Source organism: Watersipora subatra, chromosome 8, assembly GCF_963576615.1.
Source record: "Watersipora subatra chromosome 8, tzWatSuba1.1, whole genome shotgun sequence".
Classification (NCBI taxonomy): Eukaryota; Metazoa; Bryozoa; class Gymnolaemata; order Cheilostomatida; family Watersiporidae; genus Watersipora; species Watersipora subatra.
In genome coordinates, this window is record NC_088715.1 from 38,118,943 (window position 1) to 38,136,908 (window position 17,966).

General features: G+C 38.2%; 1 protein-coding gene across 1 annotated transcript in view; it reads left to right on the forward strand.

The window, feature by feature from the left end:
* The window catches only part of LOC137402525 (uncharacterized), an 86,067-nt gene that overhangs the window by 45,787 nt on the left and 22,314 nt on the right, over positions 1–17,966 (forward strand). Inside the window, exons 14-17 of the mRNA XM_068089025.1 lie at positions 1,270–1,501; positions 7,599–7,870; positions 17,116–17,278; positions 17,335–17,511. Coding sequence (XP_067945126.1) covers positions 1,270–1,501; positions 7,599–7,870; positions 17,116–17,278; positions 17,335–17,511 — 844 coding nt within the window. The remainder of the gene's footprint in view (positions 1–1,269; positions 1,502–7,598; positions 7,871–17,115; positions 17,279–17,334; positions 17,512–17,966) is intronic.

The following is a 17,966-nucleotide window of genomic DNA, read 5'->3' on the forward strand; positions in this document are numbered from 1 at the left end:
AAAAATGCTTAAACTCGCATAGCCAACATGACTCGTAGTCAGTATAGATCTGCAGTAAGCAAAGTTAAACACAGTGCAAAGAAATAAACAAGCACCTTCATTTAAAAATTACAATGATAAATGTTGTATACCTATATAATATTGATTGAAAGTACATGTACATTTTTAATGTACAGACATTTTTAATATATTTTTAATTCTTAATGAAATTTTAATTTTAGTTTTTAATTCTTGAAACTTAATTATGGTGATAGAATTGATTTGTGGTGAAAGAGATTACATACAACCTTAAATCCTTTTGTGCAAGTGGGCCCATCTCCAGTTTTCGAACTTTCTTTACCACTGGATTTAGATATGTCCAGAATCATTGGTTGGGTAACAATGGCTTGTTAAGACCTGCACACCCAGCCTCTGCTTGCCGTAACCTAAGCAGACATCTATCTATCATGCTCTATCTCCGAGGGATTCCTCATATATTATAATGCATAAGTTAGCCTAAGCTTATTCTATTCGTGTAATTTCATGTAGATAAAGCATATTTGCTATGACATCTGTGCTGTACATCTATGAGCACAAGCTAGGTAAGTGCAAAATATGTTAGAGGAAAAACTGATGACTGCATAAGCAGATGTTGCGTGCACAAACTGTTTATATGCAGTTAACTTCATTATCAACAGGCTTTGTTAAATACATACATGTACATGTAGACCAATCAATTATGGTGCTTATATTAACTTATTATTATAACTCGATGAGTTCTCAAAGATTGTTAGAGAGACCTGACAGAGAAATGCAAGTTACCTACAGCAAAGATGACTGTTGCAGTTACCACTAGCAAGCATGCTTGTTAAGGCCTATTGTTTATCTTCATCCGACAATATATCAATGTTCTTACCTAAACTTCTGATTATAGCACTTATCTTCATGTTACGCTTTCCACATTATCACTACATCTTAAGCCCTGATTTAGCGTAGGTGTAAGTGTGGTTTGTTTTTGAAACCTTTTGGTTGTTTATGTATTAATTTTTCATTAAAGTTTTACCGAGTGAGAAATCAAGTATGGTTAAACCCTAATTGAAAGTTTATTACAATAGTTAGGATGGTAATGTAATTGATTTAATTTTATTTGACTCCAATCCTTGCAATGCAACCATTTCATGAATTGATCAAAATAACACAAACTTGTTAAGGAGTTTTCCATTTTAAGAAAGACAACTCCGTAACCCAATTGAACATTTGACAAGCAGCTTTTAATTGGCTATCTGATAGCGGCTCTCTCCAATAAGAGCGCGCTTAGCCCTGTGTCCTGGCAATGAGCAAAAGCTGGTAACGCGCTCTGTATCTCTCAATAATAAAGCAAGCTCAGCCAGTATTAGCTCAGCGTTTTGTTTCTTTTTCCAAATTAGGTGCAAACGGTCACCCGAAGTGACTGTGTCAATAAATGGCAATTTTTTAGCCAACGTATTAGCAGGATTAAGAATGTCTCATTATTTTGAAACCCGTAAGTATTGTATTTAACCGCACTTTTATAGCAGAACAAGCTTAAGTTTCGTTTACTAAATTTAGAAGTGGTTCTAGAACAGAGTCGACAAAAACATGATCAGGGGCCAGAGGAGGCGGGAGGGGCATCTTTTAGTCTAGACTGCAAGATATAACAATAAATGTAGAGATTATTGTTTGTACGCGCGGCCTTGGGAGAAAAATAGCGCCAAGTCTTTTGTATAATAGTAGGCCTCAGTGCACTATTGTTAGGTTGCATGACTTAATAGGGCAGTCATAAACTTGCAATGAAAATATATATCAGCATTATTTATTATGGTAATCATTAGTCATATTTTATAACATGTTTTCCACAAGGTAGCACGAGAGAATATCGAGGAATTGCGGTGAGATTTATTAAACTACTACAAAATAGACTATTGCATAGGTGTAGTCCGGTAACGTATCAATAAAATGGTAATCACATATTACGGCTGAAAGAATGAAATTATACAAATATTGTTCCCAGTTTTAAATTACTAGCAGTTGGGCTACATTATACAATATAGCCCTGCCAGCTTAAGGGATTAAACTGTTAGAAATTAACAGGCGTAGTATAACTGAAATGCTGCACATTTGTGATGACAGCTGTTTATGTAGTACCTACTAGTTTTACTTACTAGTTTCCATATGAGCCGGGTGCTTGTAACAGACTGCAATAAGTGTTGAGCTGTCAGTGACATTTCATGTGTAGGTAATTTTTAGTGTCAGCAAACTTGCTTTGCCTGTTAGGCAAATCATTCGAGCAGTAGAACAATATTATGTTCATTATATTTATGTGGTACAAGTCATTATGATTGTATTGGATACATGCAATAAACAAATGCTTGCAAAAAGTCTCAAATTGAGTTCATGGATGTACAGGTACATCATGACAGCTTCCTAATTAAGAACCTGCAAATGTGAAAAGGGTTGATAAAGGGTATGATTAGTTATGGTTTTATCAAGAAAAGTAGAACTGTAATATAAAGTTGGGGTAATCACGACCTAATAATTTGAGATTATTAGCTCTCAGGTGCTGAACGATATTCGTGTAGAATACTGCTATAAGTTTTTGGAGTATGTCTTGTTAAAATATTATATATATGCCAACTTAGGTTCCAAAATATTATTGTATACAATAAAAAAATTATTTGCAGTCGGAATGTAACAAACTCACTTTTGACATTTGCTTGAGTAATATCTATGCATTTATCTGCAACACTGACATCAAGTTTTAAGTAGAGAAGTATTAGTAAAACAGGTCTATTATGGCCAGTTTTAATCATTTATAATCTATTACCATATCATTTAGGAAAAATTTATTAACTTCACCGGGTTTATTAAGTCGGACAAAGAGAACACGACTGCTATTGTCAAGACCTTATATTCATATGCAGATATCATTTACAGTAACAATGATCTCTTAAAATTGTTTTTACTTCCATTTATCTGGCTGTAGACGTATCTTTTTGCATTGATCACAAAGAGAAAGGAATTAAGCTCTTCCTTCCATTAGCGATATGATGAGCCTATTTTAAGCTAGAAACCTAATGTCATGGTTTACATGGTAACAAATCCGTGGTCAGTTTGTAAAGGGCAGCTAAACTGTCAGGAACTTTAAAATCATCCATGCGGCAGTTAGCTCCCATAGTCTCCGAATCAAGTATAGCACCACTAATTCTAGGTTTTATGATGGCACGCTAGTAAATAGCTCTGCAATAGTCAATAATATACATGTTCATAGTCTTTGAACTGCAGTTTCAAAAACACTATTGGTTTTGATTATTACATTTTAATAGTTCTCTATAAGTTCTATGACTAACAACTAAACATTCGCAGAACTTCTGATAGTTATTGTAATGCTCATATCCAACCTTAGACACTACACTTACAAATAAAACAGCAAGCATGTCAATCAATTGACATCAATATCAGACACCAATTATACAGCTGTTTAGCACCATCAATGCCTCAAGTTCTTGTTGTTCAATTGTGCATTGACAGTACAGGTCGTCCTCGACTTATGGCAGTGTTTGGTTCCGGCCGGTTGTATGACGACTTGGACGTAAGTCGATTCTGTATACCATTATGTCAATTCTGATTTAACTTAAATAGATTTAGTTTACTAAACACATACTTGAAAGAAGTTTTAGTATGTATTTTAGTAATCTTCAACCTTTTAGCTGAGATTTTATCATTTGTCTGTTTGCAAATCCGTTTTTTTAAACAGATAACGCTGAACTTGCCATGGCGAGCAACGTATATCTTTTAATAGGGTATATAATCAGTACACAAATAGCCAAATTTGAATTTTGAGAGAAATTGTTGTTGATATCGTACGGCAAAAAAATTTGCCCTAATGAAAAAAATAACGAAAAAGCTTAACGAAAATAATGAAAAACAACTTACACCACACTTCGTACTGATCTGCCTGACCTTCTCACGAACGTGGTCGTAAAGTCCGGTGAACAAATGTTGCATAGGTTGTAAGGCTTACTGTATACCTAAAGAGGAGTTAATTTGGCAATTATAGAGATCAGGAGATAACTTAGCGGCTGTTATGCAACTTGATGAGTGATAACTTGGCCTTGTCACATAAAATACTATTTTAGGTATGTGTATAAAGCTATGCATACTTTGTATTTACTTTGTTGCTGTTTCACATTCTGTTCGATGAGGTTTGTTTAAAGATATATTTAGCCTAGTTTTTATAATCAGCTTTAAATTCAGGTTGTAGATTGCTTTTGGCTCTCTATTTTTACTTATTGATATTTTTAATATGATAACACTTGTTCATACTAAATCGAACAATGTCAAGTGTGATGTATAGTGAGTGTGTGAATGGCTATACAGTTTTCACAGTGTTAGACAGTCAAATGCACCTTGGGCTTTCCTGTTCAGAGTCCAAATGTGCCAAGCTTTAAGCTTGCCAAATTTTTTTTGGGGGACATGTATGTATATTAGGTGGACATGTATGTATATTAGGTGGACATGTATGTATATTAGGTGGACATGTATGTATATTAGGTGGACATGTATGTATATTAGGTGGACATGTATGTATATTAGGTGGACATGTATGTATATTAGGTGGACATGTATGTATATTAGGGGGACATGTATGTATATTAGGGGGACATGTACGTATATAGAAACTGTTATTTCACCATCAGTTATCAATACTTTACACAATTATCCCTGATCAAAAAATTGTATCGAATAATGGATTAGTGTATTTGTATACAATAGTGTTGTGTGCTTTCATTTACCTCTAACTGCCACCAAGTTGACATACTATAAGACATCCGTAACAGCTAACTAAAAAAACCTTTTGTGGTTAGCAATTTTTTATTTCTAAGGATTTAAAAAACTGTTCAAGGGAATTGAAAATCGTAAAAACATATCTTACTGTTTGTATAATTTTTGGCTCATTTGTTGTTGTATCTAATACCTTCAGTTATACATTTTCAGTGGTTTATGACGGCGATTCAAATGTACTTGAGGTCAATAGCCACCACTTTATACTATCTACCATACATTGCTAGCTCTTTGGATAGTGGATGCAATTTCACAGGCTTTACTGTGTTATTTTGTAGTCTGTCTGTCTGTTCAAGTAATAATATTCCACAAAATAATCAGTAGGAAGGACCGACTGACAGCATTTTAAAACTCTGGCAATACAGTCATGGTGCCCTTTTGGTTTTCAGCAATGAATTTGAGATTCGTATCATGTTAGAGGATTTTAGGAGACCAAAACATTTGTATGCCAAGTCCCCAACTCGGATAGAAAGCCCTCAACTTGGATAGAAAGTCCCCAGCTCGGATAGACAGTTCCCAGCTCTGATAGAAAGCCCCCAGTTCTGATAGATATCCCTCAGTTCTGATAGATAGCCCCAACTCTGATATATAGCCCCCAGCTCTGATAAATAGCCCCCAGCTCTGATAGATAGCCCTCAGCTCTGGTAAAAAGCCCCCAGCTCTGATAGATAGCCCCCAGCTCTCATAGATAGCCTCCAGCTCTCATAGATAGCCCCCAGCTCTGATAAATAGCCCCCAGCTCTGATAGATAGCCTCCAGCTCTGATAGAAATCCCCCAGCTCTGGTAAAAAGCCCCCAGCTCTGATAAATAGCCCCCAGCTCTGATAGATAGCCTCCAGCTCTGATAGAAATCCCCCAGCTCTGGTAAAAAGCCCCCAGCTTTGATAGAAAGCCCCCAGCTCTGATAAAAAGCCCCCAGTTCTGATAGAAAGCCCCCAGCTCTGATAGATAGCCTCCAGCTCTGAAGTCATAAGCCCCCAGCTCTAGCATACTGGTAATCATAAACCATCGATACAGAACTGCACATTATTTTTTTCTAATTGAGAAACTGAGCAAAGCAATTTTAACATTTTCACACGGTCTTCATACGGTCTTCATACATGATAATGTAGGTCTGTGTTGGTTCGATGTCTTAGCTTATGATCGATAGCATAGATAAATAGCAACCATAGATCAGTATCAAGCTGGGCATGTAGCTGGCACACTAGCAGCGAATGGCCACTTTATTCAAAGTACTTGCCGATTTTTTTGCATTGCAGCGCATGTAGAGCATATTCTAATCTGATTCTATTCAGCATATTTATACCCATATTTATACCCAAAGTATGCTACAAACTTGCGTATGTACCATGTATCAATATAATGCACGGCATCCTACCCGTTACCTTTCGGGTAACAGGTTACCTTTCGGGTAACAGGTTACCTTTCGGGTAACATGTTACCTTTCGGGTAACAGGTTACCGTTCGGGTAACAGGTTACCTTTCGGGTAACAGGTTACCTTTCGGGTAACAGGTTACCTTTCGGGTAACAGGTTACCTTTCGGGTAACAGGTTACCTTTCGGGTAACAGGTTACCTTTCGGGTAACAGGTTACCTTTCGGGTAACAGGTTATCTTTCGGGTAACAGGTTATCTTTCGGGTAACAGGTTATCTTTCGGGTAACAGGTTATCTTTCGGGTAACAGGTTACCTTTCGGGTAACAGGTTACCTTTCGGGTAACAGGTTACCTTTCGGGTAACAGGTTACTTTTCGGGTAACATGTTACCTTTCGGGTAACAGGTTACCTTTCGGGTAACAGGTTACTTTTCGGGTAACAGGTTACTTTTCAGATGGCAGGTTACCTTTTAGGTAACAGGTTACCTTTCAGGTAGCAGGTTACCTTTCAGGTAGCAGGTTACCTTTCAGGTAACAGGTAGGATGTAGTGCATTATATGCAGTCTGTTGCCATACCTGTAACAGGTACAAAACGCTGTCTGCAACGTAATTACATGTCCTGTGTTAGCTTTTCAGTAGTGGCTATAAAGTGACGTTAATCGGCTTATGTATCTTATCACCTCGAGTACGTTATTAAAATATGTTAGCTCTTTACACAGAAGTTACAAGAATTGTAACTTCTGTGTAAAGAGCTAACATATTTTAACAAACAACTTATGGGTTGTTTGCTCGACAATTTCTAAACGTGCTAGTTCAAAAATTGAGCCATGATTTTAATATTATAGATGTTATATTGTTATATTTGTTTCCAGTTTATATTTTACCAATTTTGTTATTATTTCTGTTGCGACTTGAAAATGTTCTAAAAAAGTTTATTTTGTTGAAGTTATTCTAAAATGTGATTCCAATTTTTAATAATTGCTACTAATAGTGCATGACTTTTGTACACTATCAGTTAACCTTAGAAATAAACTGTTTGCAAACCTACATGCAGTTATGGTTCACATTACACACCACGTGCTGTTATTGTTCACATTACACACCTTGTGTCTTTATGGTTCACATCCACAGCGTTTCCGATTACATGAGTTTTCTGTCAGTTTTGAACATGTGCTCAAAACTTGTACATTGGTAAAGTGCCCATTTATAATATCTGATGGAATGGGGTTTCTGTCCCCAAAAGGTAATGCAGGAATCACTTGGAAACACAAATTGTTATGCCTGTTTTCAATTAATGGGCTGTGGCTGTTCGCTGTGATAGATTAGTATGTACTAAATCCTAGTCACCCAAAACATTTCTAGCAAGTGGTACACATGTGTTGCAGACCGAGTAATGGGGCTGGTGATGTTGCTCCTAGTTGTGCAGCTGGCAGCAGGCCGAGACAGGCAGCCGACACTTACAAATGATGATGACCTGTCTGCAGAGGACAGACTTAAACACTGTACTCCTTGGGGCAAAGTAAACATTGCTATACGCAACTTCGATGGCAGCTTCTCGGCCATTGATAGGGTGCCATGGGACCTGCTGTGTGCAGTATCCTCTATGGAGTGCACTTGGAGCCCTGATGGACAACTCATTCCTCCTAGTGCTCAGAGGGTTAGTTTGCCTCTTATACCTCACGGAGTCATTCACATGCCGTTTGACACATTGTCACATGCAGTTTGACAATTACAGGTCGTATGGTGATCTTAATTAGCTTGTTGGCTCACAAGCAGGTTCTTAATGAAGGCACATTCAGGAGTTTCTAATCAGGTGTTTAGCTCTTTAAAGTCGGAATTGAAAACAATGTCAAAAGTTGTCATGGCCATATATAATCCTTCATGACTTGTGGATTAATTGGTATATCTTCAAACTGAAAATTGCATTTTATTCAGCACAAAATTTTCTTTGTAATGATATATAGATACCGTACTTTTCGGACTATTTGCCGCTACTTTTTTTTGATGGTTTGAGCCATGCGGGTTATAAAAGGGTGTGACTATTCTGTGGTTTTTTCTTTCACCGCTAGGGCACATTAACAGGAGTCTTCGGTTAGCGCGCCTGTAGCGGTGAAAGAAAAAATGAAACAATGCATAACGGTACTGTTTCGTTAGGCACTGGGTTAAAAAGCATCGGGTTAATACGGTTCTGTTCCTTTTTAACTAGCAAAGTTGCTGCCGTGTTAAAAAGCACCGTCCTGAGTTCTGCGGCCTATACAAAGGTGCGGCCTATGTATTGTTTTATTATCGTTTTTTTTAAAATAGTGCAGATGTGGCTTATATAGGTGTACGGGTCATAGTTCGAAAAGTATGGTATATATATATATATATATATATACATACACATACATACACAATTAGCTCGCTTTACTAAATTCTTTCATTCCATAAAAATGGAAACAAAAGAGTTTGGAGAAAGAATTTCTAAATTGCTTTAAAATGCAGGAGATATTATATGAGAGGCTATATGAGATTACTATATGAGAAGCTATTACTATATGAACAAAAAATAATGTTACACATGTTTTGTGACCTCTCATATGTTAGTCATGTACATCATAGGGAGCACTGAAACCTTGACCTCTCATGTTAGTCAGGTACATCATAATGAGCACTGAAACCTTGACCTCTCATGTTAGTCATGTACATCATAATGAGCACTGAAACAATGTCATCATAGTAGCTCCATTATTTTGCACTACATAAGACATGTTTCCATCACGCACCACGAAAAGTTGTCAGTAGGATTGCAGAAGTGTGATCAATGCTCTTTTTTATTCTATGAAGCTTAGATAGTGGACGTTCTTGAAAAGTTTGTACTGTATAAAAACGTTGACTTGGTATATTTCTAATCCATTTCGAAAACAAAATTGTCTCTAGATCTAATACTTACTCAGAAACTTCGGCAACCAAAAGCGCCTGTAAAGATGATAATTGGATAAGAAATAAGGGTAACTCGCCAGGCAGGTTGGTTGATCACAATTTTTGCTGAAACGCTTTTGATTGGTTGATGCAGAATCAGAAACTCTTGGAGATTTTACGCAACAAAATTCACATTGGTTATGTTACTTGTTTCAAGAAATAAGGAACATTAAGCTGGATACTTGGCTCTGGCAAATTTTGATTACCGATTTTGGAAAAAGTATATCTACCACTCAGTTTGGTGATATAGAATTTTGAATAGGTTTTATTTAGTAGAAAATTTTGTGGAGAAAATAGCTAGAAAATATTTAGCTACTGTTAGTGGTTGCCATGCTACAAGCAAATAAACTGCTCCGTGTGAGAAAGCCGTAGGGTGTAGCTTGCCGACTTGAAGAGAGAGGCTGATTCTCAGCAACTGGACAGAGTTTAGAAACCAAAAATTAATAAGGATTTCATGAAAGGCGTGGAGCTGACACGTGTGAAGCTTGAATAAAATCAGCCAGGAAATGTTTAAACATAAACATAGGGTTTACATGGTTTACGGAGCTCAACAGACACACTCACAATTACAAAGTAGGCGTTATCAATAGAGATGCACCAGTATGTGGGCTTACCGTGAACCCTCCATTTGAACGTCAACTTTATTTGAACGCCACCTCTAATAAAGCATCACTATAGAAAAAGAGTTTAAAAATACCACCCTTTTATTGAACCACCTCTATTTGACCGCCACTGACATTTTGATCTTTACGAGCCCATAATAGGAAGGGATCAGTAGAAAAGTGTTCACAAAACTGTACTAATAATGGCTGAGTTAAATCAATAGCAATTAATTTTGTTGTTGCTGTAGTCGTTACCATGATTTTAGGGATGGTTTACCTGCTGAACAGATCGATCATCACACACATTAGAACTAAATTCTGATTCAAAGTTAGTCTAAATCATATTCATTGTTTTTAGCTTTATCCATAATGTGGTTCACAACCTGACCTGAAGACTTGAAAGCCTTTTGATGAACAATGAGAATAGTCTCCAGGAGTACCGTATGACGTAGTAGCAGCCGTTGTTATGGCATGTTCTAACATTAAAAATTGTTAAAAACGTCTTTAAACATTACAAACCTCTTGTTTGTTTTCTAACTCCAAAGCTTTACGATTTTTCTTTAAAACTTTGAAATCGACACTATCGAAATACTTAATAGCAGCACCCTGCTAATATTTTATAATCAAAGTTGTTCCTTGTTTAACTTGGTTCGATACTTCGATGTATATGAAAAACGTTAGCAAAAATGCTGAGGCCAACGGCATTAATGTTGATCCACCCGGATGATAGCGTAAAATATAGACGGCGTTAGCATCGCTTCGCCTGTATCAGGGTTAAATTTATCCTCAGAAAAATTCTGACGAACTCGTCGAAAAATACAGTGTCACCCTCTATTTGATTGGTACCTCTAATTAAACGCCACCATAGGGGAAAGGTTGAAAAATAGAGCGCCATGGCGTTAAAATAGGTTTCCTGGTATCTACTGTCAATGGACCCGATCCGACTCACATGTTGCATGCCCTCGTCTACTCTAGCCGAGGCATAACCTAGCGTGCTTCTATTATTGTGAAGGTTACCCGGTTAGAAACCGAATACCACACTATTATCCGATCATGTGGTACTCTGACATGTTGAGAATTTCAAAGTACCTTCATCTGATGAGCTGTTCCATTTTAGAATACGCAGTGCCACGTTTTCCCTGAGTTTACTATAAGGCGCATTCTGAACCTTACATCTATTCGTGTGCTGTGGATTATCATTGCCAGCCGTGGACTATCATTGTCAGCTGCGGACTTAGTAGCTGTGGATCATCTATCGTTGGATATTATAGTCTATTGTGGGATATTATAGTCTACTGTGAGATATTCTAGTCTTTTTGCGGGATATTATAGTCTTTTTGCGGGATATTGTAGTCTATTGTGGGATATTATAGTCTATTGTGTGATATTAGTCTTTTGTGGAATATTATAGCCGTTTTGTTGTAGGGTATCTTGCGCCATCGTGAACATTGTTTTGTCTTTTAGCTTGTCAATCTTTTGAAAATTCTTGAGTTCAATTTAAGACTCCATATACCGAAACAAGATTCTGTTTTTTTTTGTGTGCGTTATATTTTACAATACTATTAACAAAACTTTGCCATCCGGTTGTACCAGTTATAAGTAAGGACATACAGTGAAACTCAGATAACTCGCCCCCGGATATCTCGAACACATGGTTAACTCGAACGGATTTGTTTGGTCCATTCCCACGCAATGATAAATTGCTTTAGATAACTCGACCTTAACTTCGTTAACTCGAACAGTTTTTTTGCCCAACGGCTACCGAGACGGTTGTTATCGTTTTAGAATATCACTTTATTCCCAGCCATAGAGATAAACAACAACTTTTAGCAGTTCCTAGGCGTCGTTATTACCACTATCGGCAAAATATTTTCGTTAACGACTTTTCTCAAGGTTTGCAAAAAATCAAATTATACCAAACATCCGCTTGGGGATAGCCCTCCGCAAGCAAGGAGAACCCAGGTAACCTTCAAATAAACTTTAAGAAAAATCGGCAAAACTGGTTTTTGTTAAAACGCTCAAAAGAAAAATATGTCTTTTTTCTGAGAGTTTCAACCGCGATTAGGTTTTCCCTATTTTAATCTGAAAACGTCCTGGCAGTCACATCACCTAAAACAAACAAACGAATCTCAACTAATCAAAGGAAAATATTTATACTTTCTGATAAAAATTGTTAAAACATTACATGAGCGGCTCCTTAACTTGCAACAAGGAATCAATGCTTTTGATTTATATATAGTTTGTATATGTACTGATAAATACAATAATACATGCACTTGTGACAGTGTTCTCATAACTTGAACGCTCTGAAAACTCGAACACTTTCTCTCGGTCCCGTGAAAGTCGAGTTAGCCGAGTTTCACTGTATGTGGTAAAGACCTTCGAATGCATCCTTACAACTGGTTCTCAAATCGTCTGCAAGACTCCTGCAGCATTCTCAGCTAAACCGTAATATTAGGCATGATGCTTGTGTTCAAATACGCTGCGCTGCGTCACCAGCGATCACATGACTGGGCTGCTATAGAATGCCAAAGTTGTTTTGAAAATGGCAGTGCTTAATGAAAGACTTGGTTGTTACCCAGCTCCCCTGTCACGCTGGGCTATTCTTACTGTATGATATCATCTGGTTTATCAAGTACATGTACAGTGGAAAAGTTTGTAAATGCGAAGTTTCCAAAACTTTCCATAACTATAAATTAGTAAGATCAAGCTGTATCCAATATTGGTCTTGTTATATTTTGAATAGGAAAGAATTCTTATTGTTGGCTCAGAGCCAATAATTTGCTTCGATCGCGGCGTAGTTTATTGGCAATTTGCCATTTCTAACAACTGACTCCTTTGGCATCGCGTAGGGTAGCGAACCAATTACGTTCCCTATAAGAAATCGCTAATGGGAAGGGGCTTAGTAGTCTAGCGCTAGTTGAGGACCAATGGCCAGGGCAGCCTTCAATAGGGCAAAGACCAATATTATTGCTAATTTAATTTATGCTCTTACAGATCAGCAGTTTTTTACCCTGTTAGAAGAGTGAACCGCGGGAGTCCCACATGCATATGCATCAGACCTTTCATATCTGTAAATATAAATTATTTACCTGTACATGAATAAAATGTGCTACTTTCATTGAATGCAGGAGGCTGCCAGAGTTAACTTCTCGAGTTCAATTGAACACATGTTGAGAACAATGGCCCTGCGACATTGTCTTTAATACTACAAATCCTCTACCTTTTTGTGTTGATGCCAATTTGGTACGGTACATGCTTTGATGTGACATTCCTACATACATGTACATAGCACACATGAGGTTGTCATGTAAGGAAAATGTTTTTACAGTTTATTTTTGACTTGAGCAACAGCTAAAAAGGTTTTTAGATAATATTTTGTCTGAATGCCACAAACAGCTACAGTGCCTTGAAGTCATTTGTCTGAATGCCACAGACAGTTACAGTGCCTTGGAGTCATTTGTCTGAATGCCACAGACAGCTACAGTGCCTGAAGTCATTTGCTAACAACCACTTTTATATCCTAGATGAGCTTTTTAAAAAGGAATTAATGAGGGTGTTTGAAGCTGTTTGTGCCATAGCCTCTGTTCTATGAAGTTATCTCGATGTGCTCTTCCTATAGCCCTGTTATGTTTCCTCACATAGATGGGATATACACGTTTGTAGATCACTCAGGCTTCTCATATTAGAGTACAAAACATATTTTCCTTCTTTCTCTCAAGTAAATCAAACCTTGAAAGGATCTTGAGAAAGGCTTGAATCCTTGTTAGTGTTGGTATGTTGAATCCTTGTTAGTGTTGGTATGTTGAATCCTTGTTAGTATTGATATGTTGAATCCTTGTTAGTGTTGATATGTTGAATCCTTGTTAGTGTTGATATGTTGAATCCTTGTTAGTGTTGATATGTTGAATCCTTGTTAGTGTTGGTATGTTGAATCATTGTTAGTGTTGGTATGTTGAATCCTTGTTAGTGTTGGTATGTTGAATCCTTGTTAGTGTTGGTATGTAGAATCCTTGTTAGTGTTGGTATGTTGAATCCTTGTTAGTGTTGATACGTTGAATCCTTGTTAGTGTTGGTATGTTGAATCCTTGTTAGTGTTGGTATGTTGAATCCTTGTTAGTGTTGGTATGTTGAATCCTTGTTAGTGTTGGTATGTTGAATCCTTGTTAGTGTTGGTATGTTGAATCCTTGTTAGTGTTGATATGTTGAATCCTTGTTAGTGTTGGTATGTTGAATCCTTGTTAGTGTTGGTATGTTGAATCCTTGTTAGTGTTGGTATGTTGAATCCTTGTTAGTGTTGGAATGTTGTGGAGTCAGAACTGAACAAGCTAGCAGCTCACTGATCTGTGTTAATCAAGCTGAGCAATGTTCATAATTTATGGTCATAATATGATCACGTTGCATAGCAGCTAAATTTATGACTCCTCTTGCGATATTACTCTCCATTCTCAGGTGTTGACAAGAATGCACAGGATGCTGTGCTGTAACTACTGCTTCATTTCCCATTTCTATAGCAGTATGATAACCTTTCTACAAACCCTGTTTTAATTTGTGAGGCTTTTGGCTATCAGAACACTACCGAATAGACACGTGTATGTCAAAGCGATTGAAGGAGAAAGAGAGTGGGTTTGAACTGCTAACAACAGGCATTACGACTTAAGAGCTTTCAAGGCCTGTTCTTTTGAATGAGGAGACAGTTTCACATGTTCAAGTAAAACGCCCCAGATGCACCCATTATATGGGTTATACTGGAAGTTGATGATTTTCATGTTACAAGCGGAGAGGTCGTGCATCAGTGGAACAATGTACAGCTCTTCGTTGAGGAGAACCCATCAGAACTAGCAAATAGAGGCAAAGTCTAAATAAATATATGCTGCCATGACAGAGTGGTTAGCCAAAAGCATCCCCTAGCTTTTCTCATGCTGCCAAGCTAGCTATTTATATTGGTAGGCAGCTCAGCTGTCGCGGGTCAGGCCTGTTGACATAGGCAGCACAACTGCCTGCCATTCAGTCCCTCTTACCTTGTCAGTCACTTGTGCGGATGACTGTCAAGGAGTGCCTTACAGTTATGCGTCCATCCTTACTGTCTAGACAGTGCACTCGACGGCCTCGCGGGATTAGAGATTCTGATATAAGATCATAAGCCAGTCGGCCTACATAAAAGCCATAACAATAATGGCCTCGTATGAATCTTTATCAGAATGTCATCTGCGTTGTATTTTGTAGCCAAAACTACAGCTGCAGATGTTAATTTTAATTTGTGGCTTGCTGTAAGCATGAAAGTAGTTACTAGGTCTCTAGTAACTACTAGTTACTCGGGACAATGTTATGTAAAATCGGAGAATGATCATGATATCGTATTTATCACTGTATTGTCCATTTCTAGGGTTTTATACAGCGACTGTGTGGCGATATACTCCATTGGCCCTGCAATGCCATCATGAAAATGACATTGTTACTTTCATTCTGTTGTGATTCAGTGTCGCAACACCGTTCGATGCACCATCGTTTTTACCTTAGTCACCAACAGCCCTTGACCTTTTTACCTTAGTGACCAACAGCCTTTGACCTTTTTACCTTAGTGACCAACAGCCTTTGACCTTTTTACCTTAGTGACCAACAGCCCTTGACCTTTTTACCTTAGCGACCAACAGCCCTTGACCTTTTTACCTTAGTGACCAACAGCCCTTGACCTTTTTACCTTAGTGACCAACAGCCCTTGACCTCTTAAAGATACAACCTTAATATAAGGTGTCGGCGAAACAATTGCTTTACTCTGGCACCCTATGAAAATACAGTCAGTTTGTTAGCCTAGCATAGCACTCCGGCATCGGGGCACCCAGGGGTCGGCATCGGGGCACCCAGGGGTCGCCACACTATCGCTGTATGGAAATTTAATAATTGTATTCTCTGTTCAGAATTACCCCACACAAGTTTTTTGTCAAACTTTTACTAATTCTAAGGAGCACAATCCTAACGCGCATAAAGTATTATATTGGTTTATATCATTATTTATGATCTTTTTTTATGTTAAGCAGAGTAGGCTGTACAGTGTGTCCTTGACATTAAAACGAATACGCCATCTATCATTGGTTGTTGCTCCATCATCCTACAACTATGTTGTTGAATTAGTTAACACCCTGATCAATGCATTACTGCCTTGCAGATTTAGGTGGTTCATCAATTTTCTCATTCAATTCGTGACAAGTCATTGGATAGAAGATCTGTTTCATTTGACAGGCCTGAGTGTGGTTAGCCTGTCTTGACAAGCTGTTGTTTTTGTGTAGTTGTCCCCCCCCCCCCCTTCGTCGAGCGGCGAGCAACAACAGCTTGTCACAAGACGTACTGCACCTGATGCATCAGCTGCACTTATAGGGAGTTGTTCTCTTCCGTCTACGCGGCTTGGCTGCGATGTTATGTCGGTCGCTCCATTGGTAATCATAACGGATTTCACGCAAAAATTTATGCAGAAAAAAAAACAAGATTACAACGTTTAACCAAAGACCAGTTTCTGTGATAAACTTTAGTAGAGCTTAAGAATAAAATAAACTTAAAATAAAATCCATTAGAACAAATAAAACTGACTGATACAAAAATAGAAATAAAACTGACTGAGCACACAAATAACAACATGTTTAGTCGCTGTTGTTGCCTAAGTTCTCAAATTCTAATAAAGTTTACTGCAGAGAGGGGTCGCCAGTTAAACGTTCTTATCTTAATTCTTCTACGTAAATTTTTGCGTGAAATCCGTTATGATTACCAATGGAGCGACCGGAATAACATCGCAGCCAAACCGCGTAGACGGAAGAGAACAACTCCTTATAAGTGCAGCTGATGCATCAGGTGCAATACGTCTTGTGACAAGCTGTTGTTGCTCGCCGCTTGACGAGGGGGGGGGACAACTACACAAAAACATCAGCTTCTCAAGACAGGCTAGAGTGTGGTGCATCACTGGTTAAGTAACTAGTTTCATTTGACAGGCCTGAGTGTGGTGCATCACTGGTTAAGTGACTAGTTTCATTTGACAGGCCTGAGTGTGGTGCATCACTGGTTAAGTGACTAGTTTCATTTGACAGGCCTGAGTGTGGTGCATCACTGGTTAAGTGACTAGTTTCATTTGACAGGCTAGAGTGTGGTGCATCACTGGTTAAGTGACTAGTTTCATTTGACAGGCCTGAGTGTGGGGCATCACTGGTTAAGTGACTAGTTTCCGCTAACCTTATGGCAAGAGTTAAAAGCTAGCCCGGGTTTTATTTAACCAATTAGAAACTGGTGAGGTAATATCTGTAGTTACAACGCCACAGATGCCGAGTTATTTTTTCTTTTGATGTGTTCACAGAATCTGCTACTGGGAGACGTTGGGCTTTACGGGTTAAATAGCCTGACAACTGGAGAGTTTTCGAAGCTGTTGATGTTCGAGACGAAGAACAACCACTCAAACGACGCTGAGCCCTATGTCAAGCATGGATGCCATGGCACTATCCACCCTGATAAAATCCCAAGTTGGTTCGCTAAAGTATTTAGTGTATTATGGTGTCCTCTAGGCATGTGTAACTAGCAGCTGTAACAAAGTCGTCTGCTGTTATAGGCGAGCCATGGATTGCTCTCATCCAGAGGGGAGAGTGCTACTTCTCACAGAAGTTAGAGAATGCGATAGATACACACGGGGCCAAGGGGTTTGTCATCTACAACAACGACGACGTAGGCAACCAAGAGGTCATCATGAATCTCACAAGTGAGCTTTTGTTTTCATCAACTGCTTGCTTTTATAATCTAATTTTCTTCCTTAGTGCATGTTGGCAATCTTCCAGATGCTGCTTATTACGAAATGAGTTAGCCATTATATCCAAGCAATACTTCTTTATTCAACCCTATTGATCTTTCCGTTCCCATTCATGAGGATGGATTAGTGTGTGATTTTAGAAGGCTTACTCCGGTAGTAAGGCAAACTGCCGTCTAAATGCCTGGCAATGTGCCAAGGCAAGTGCCCTGAGGCCCTCACCAATCCTTCCGAATGACTGTTCAAAGGTCCAATTGTTCAAGTTTCAAAACATTATTTCCCACTACAAAAATTTAAGAGATTTTAATCCTTTCTAAGACTCACAAGTGGTTTTACTATGCATATGACACTGTCCTATACCATAAACTGTATATTGAGAAAACGCGTAGCACGAGCTCTCAATTGATTAA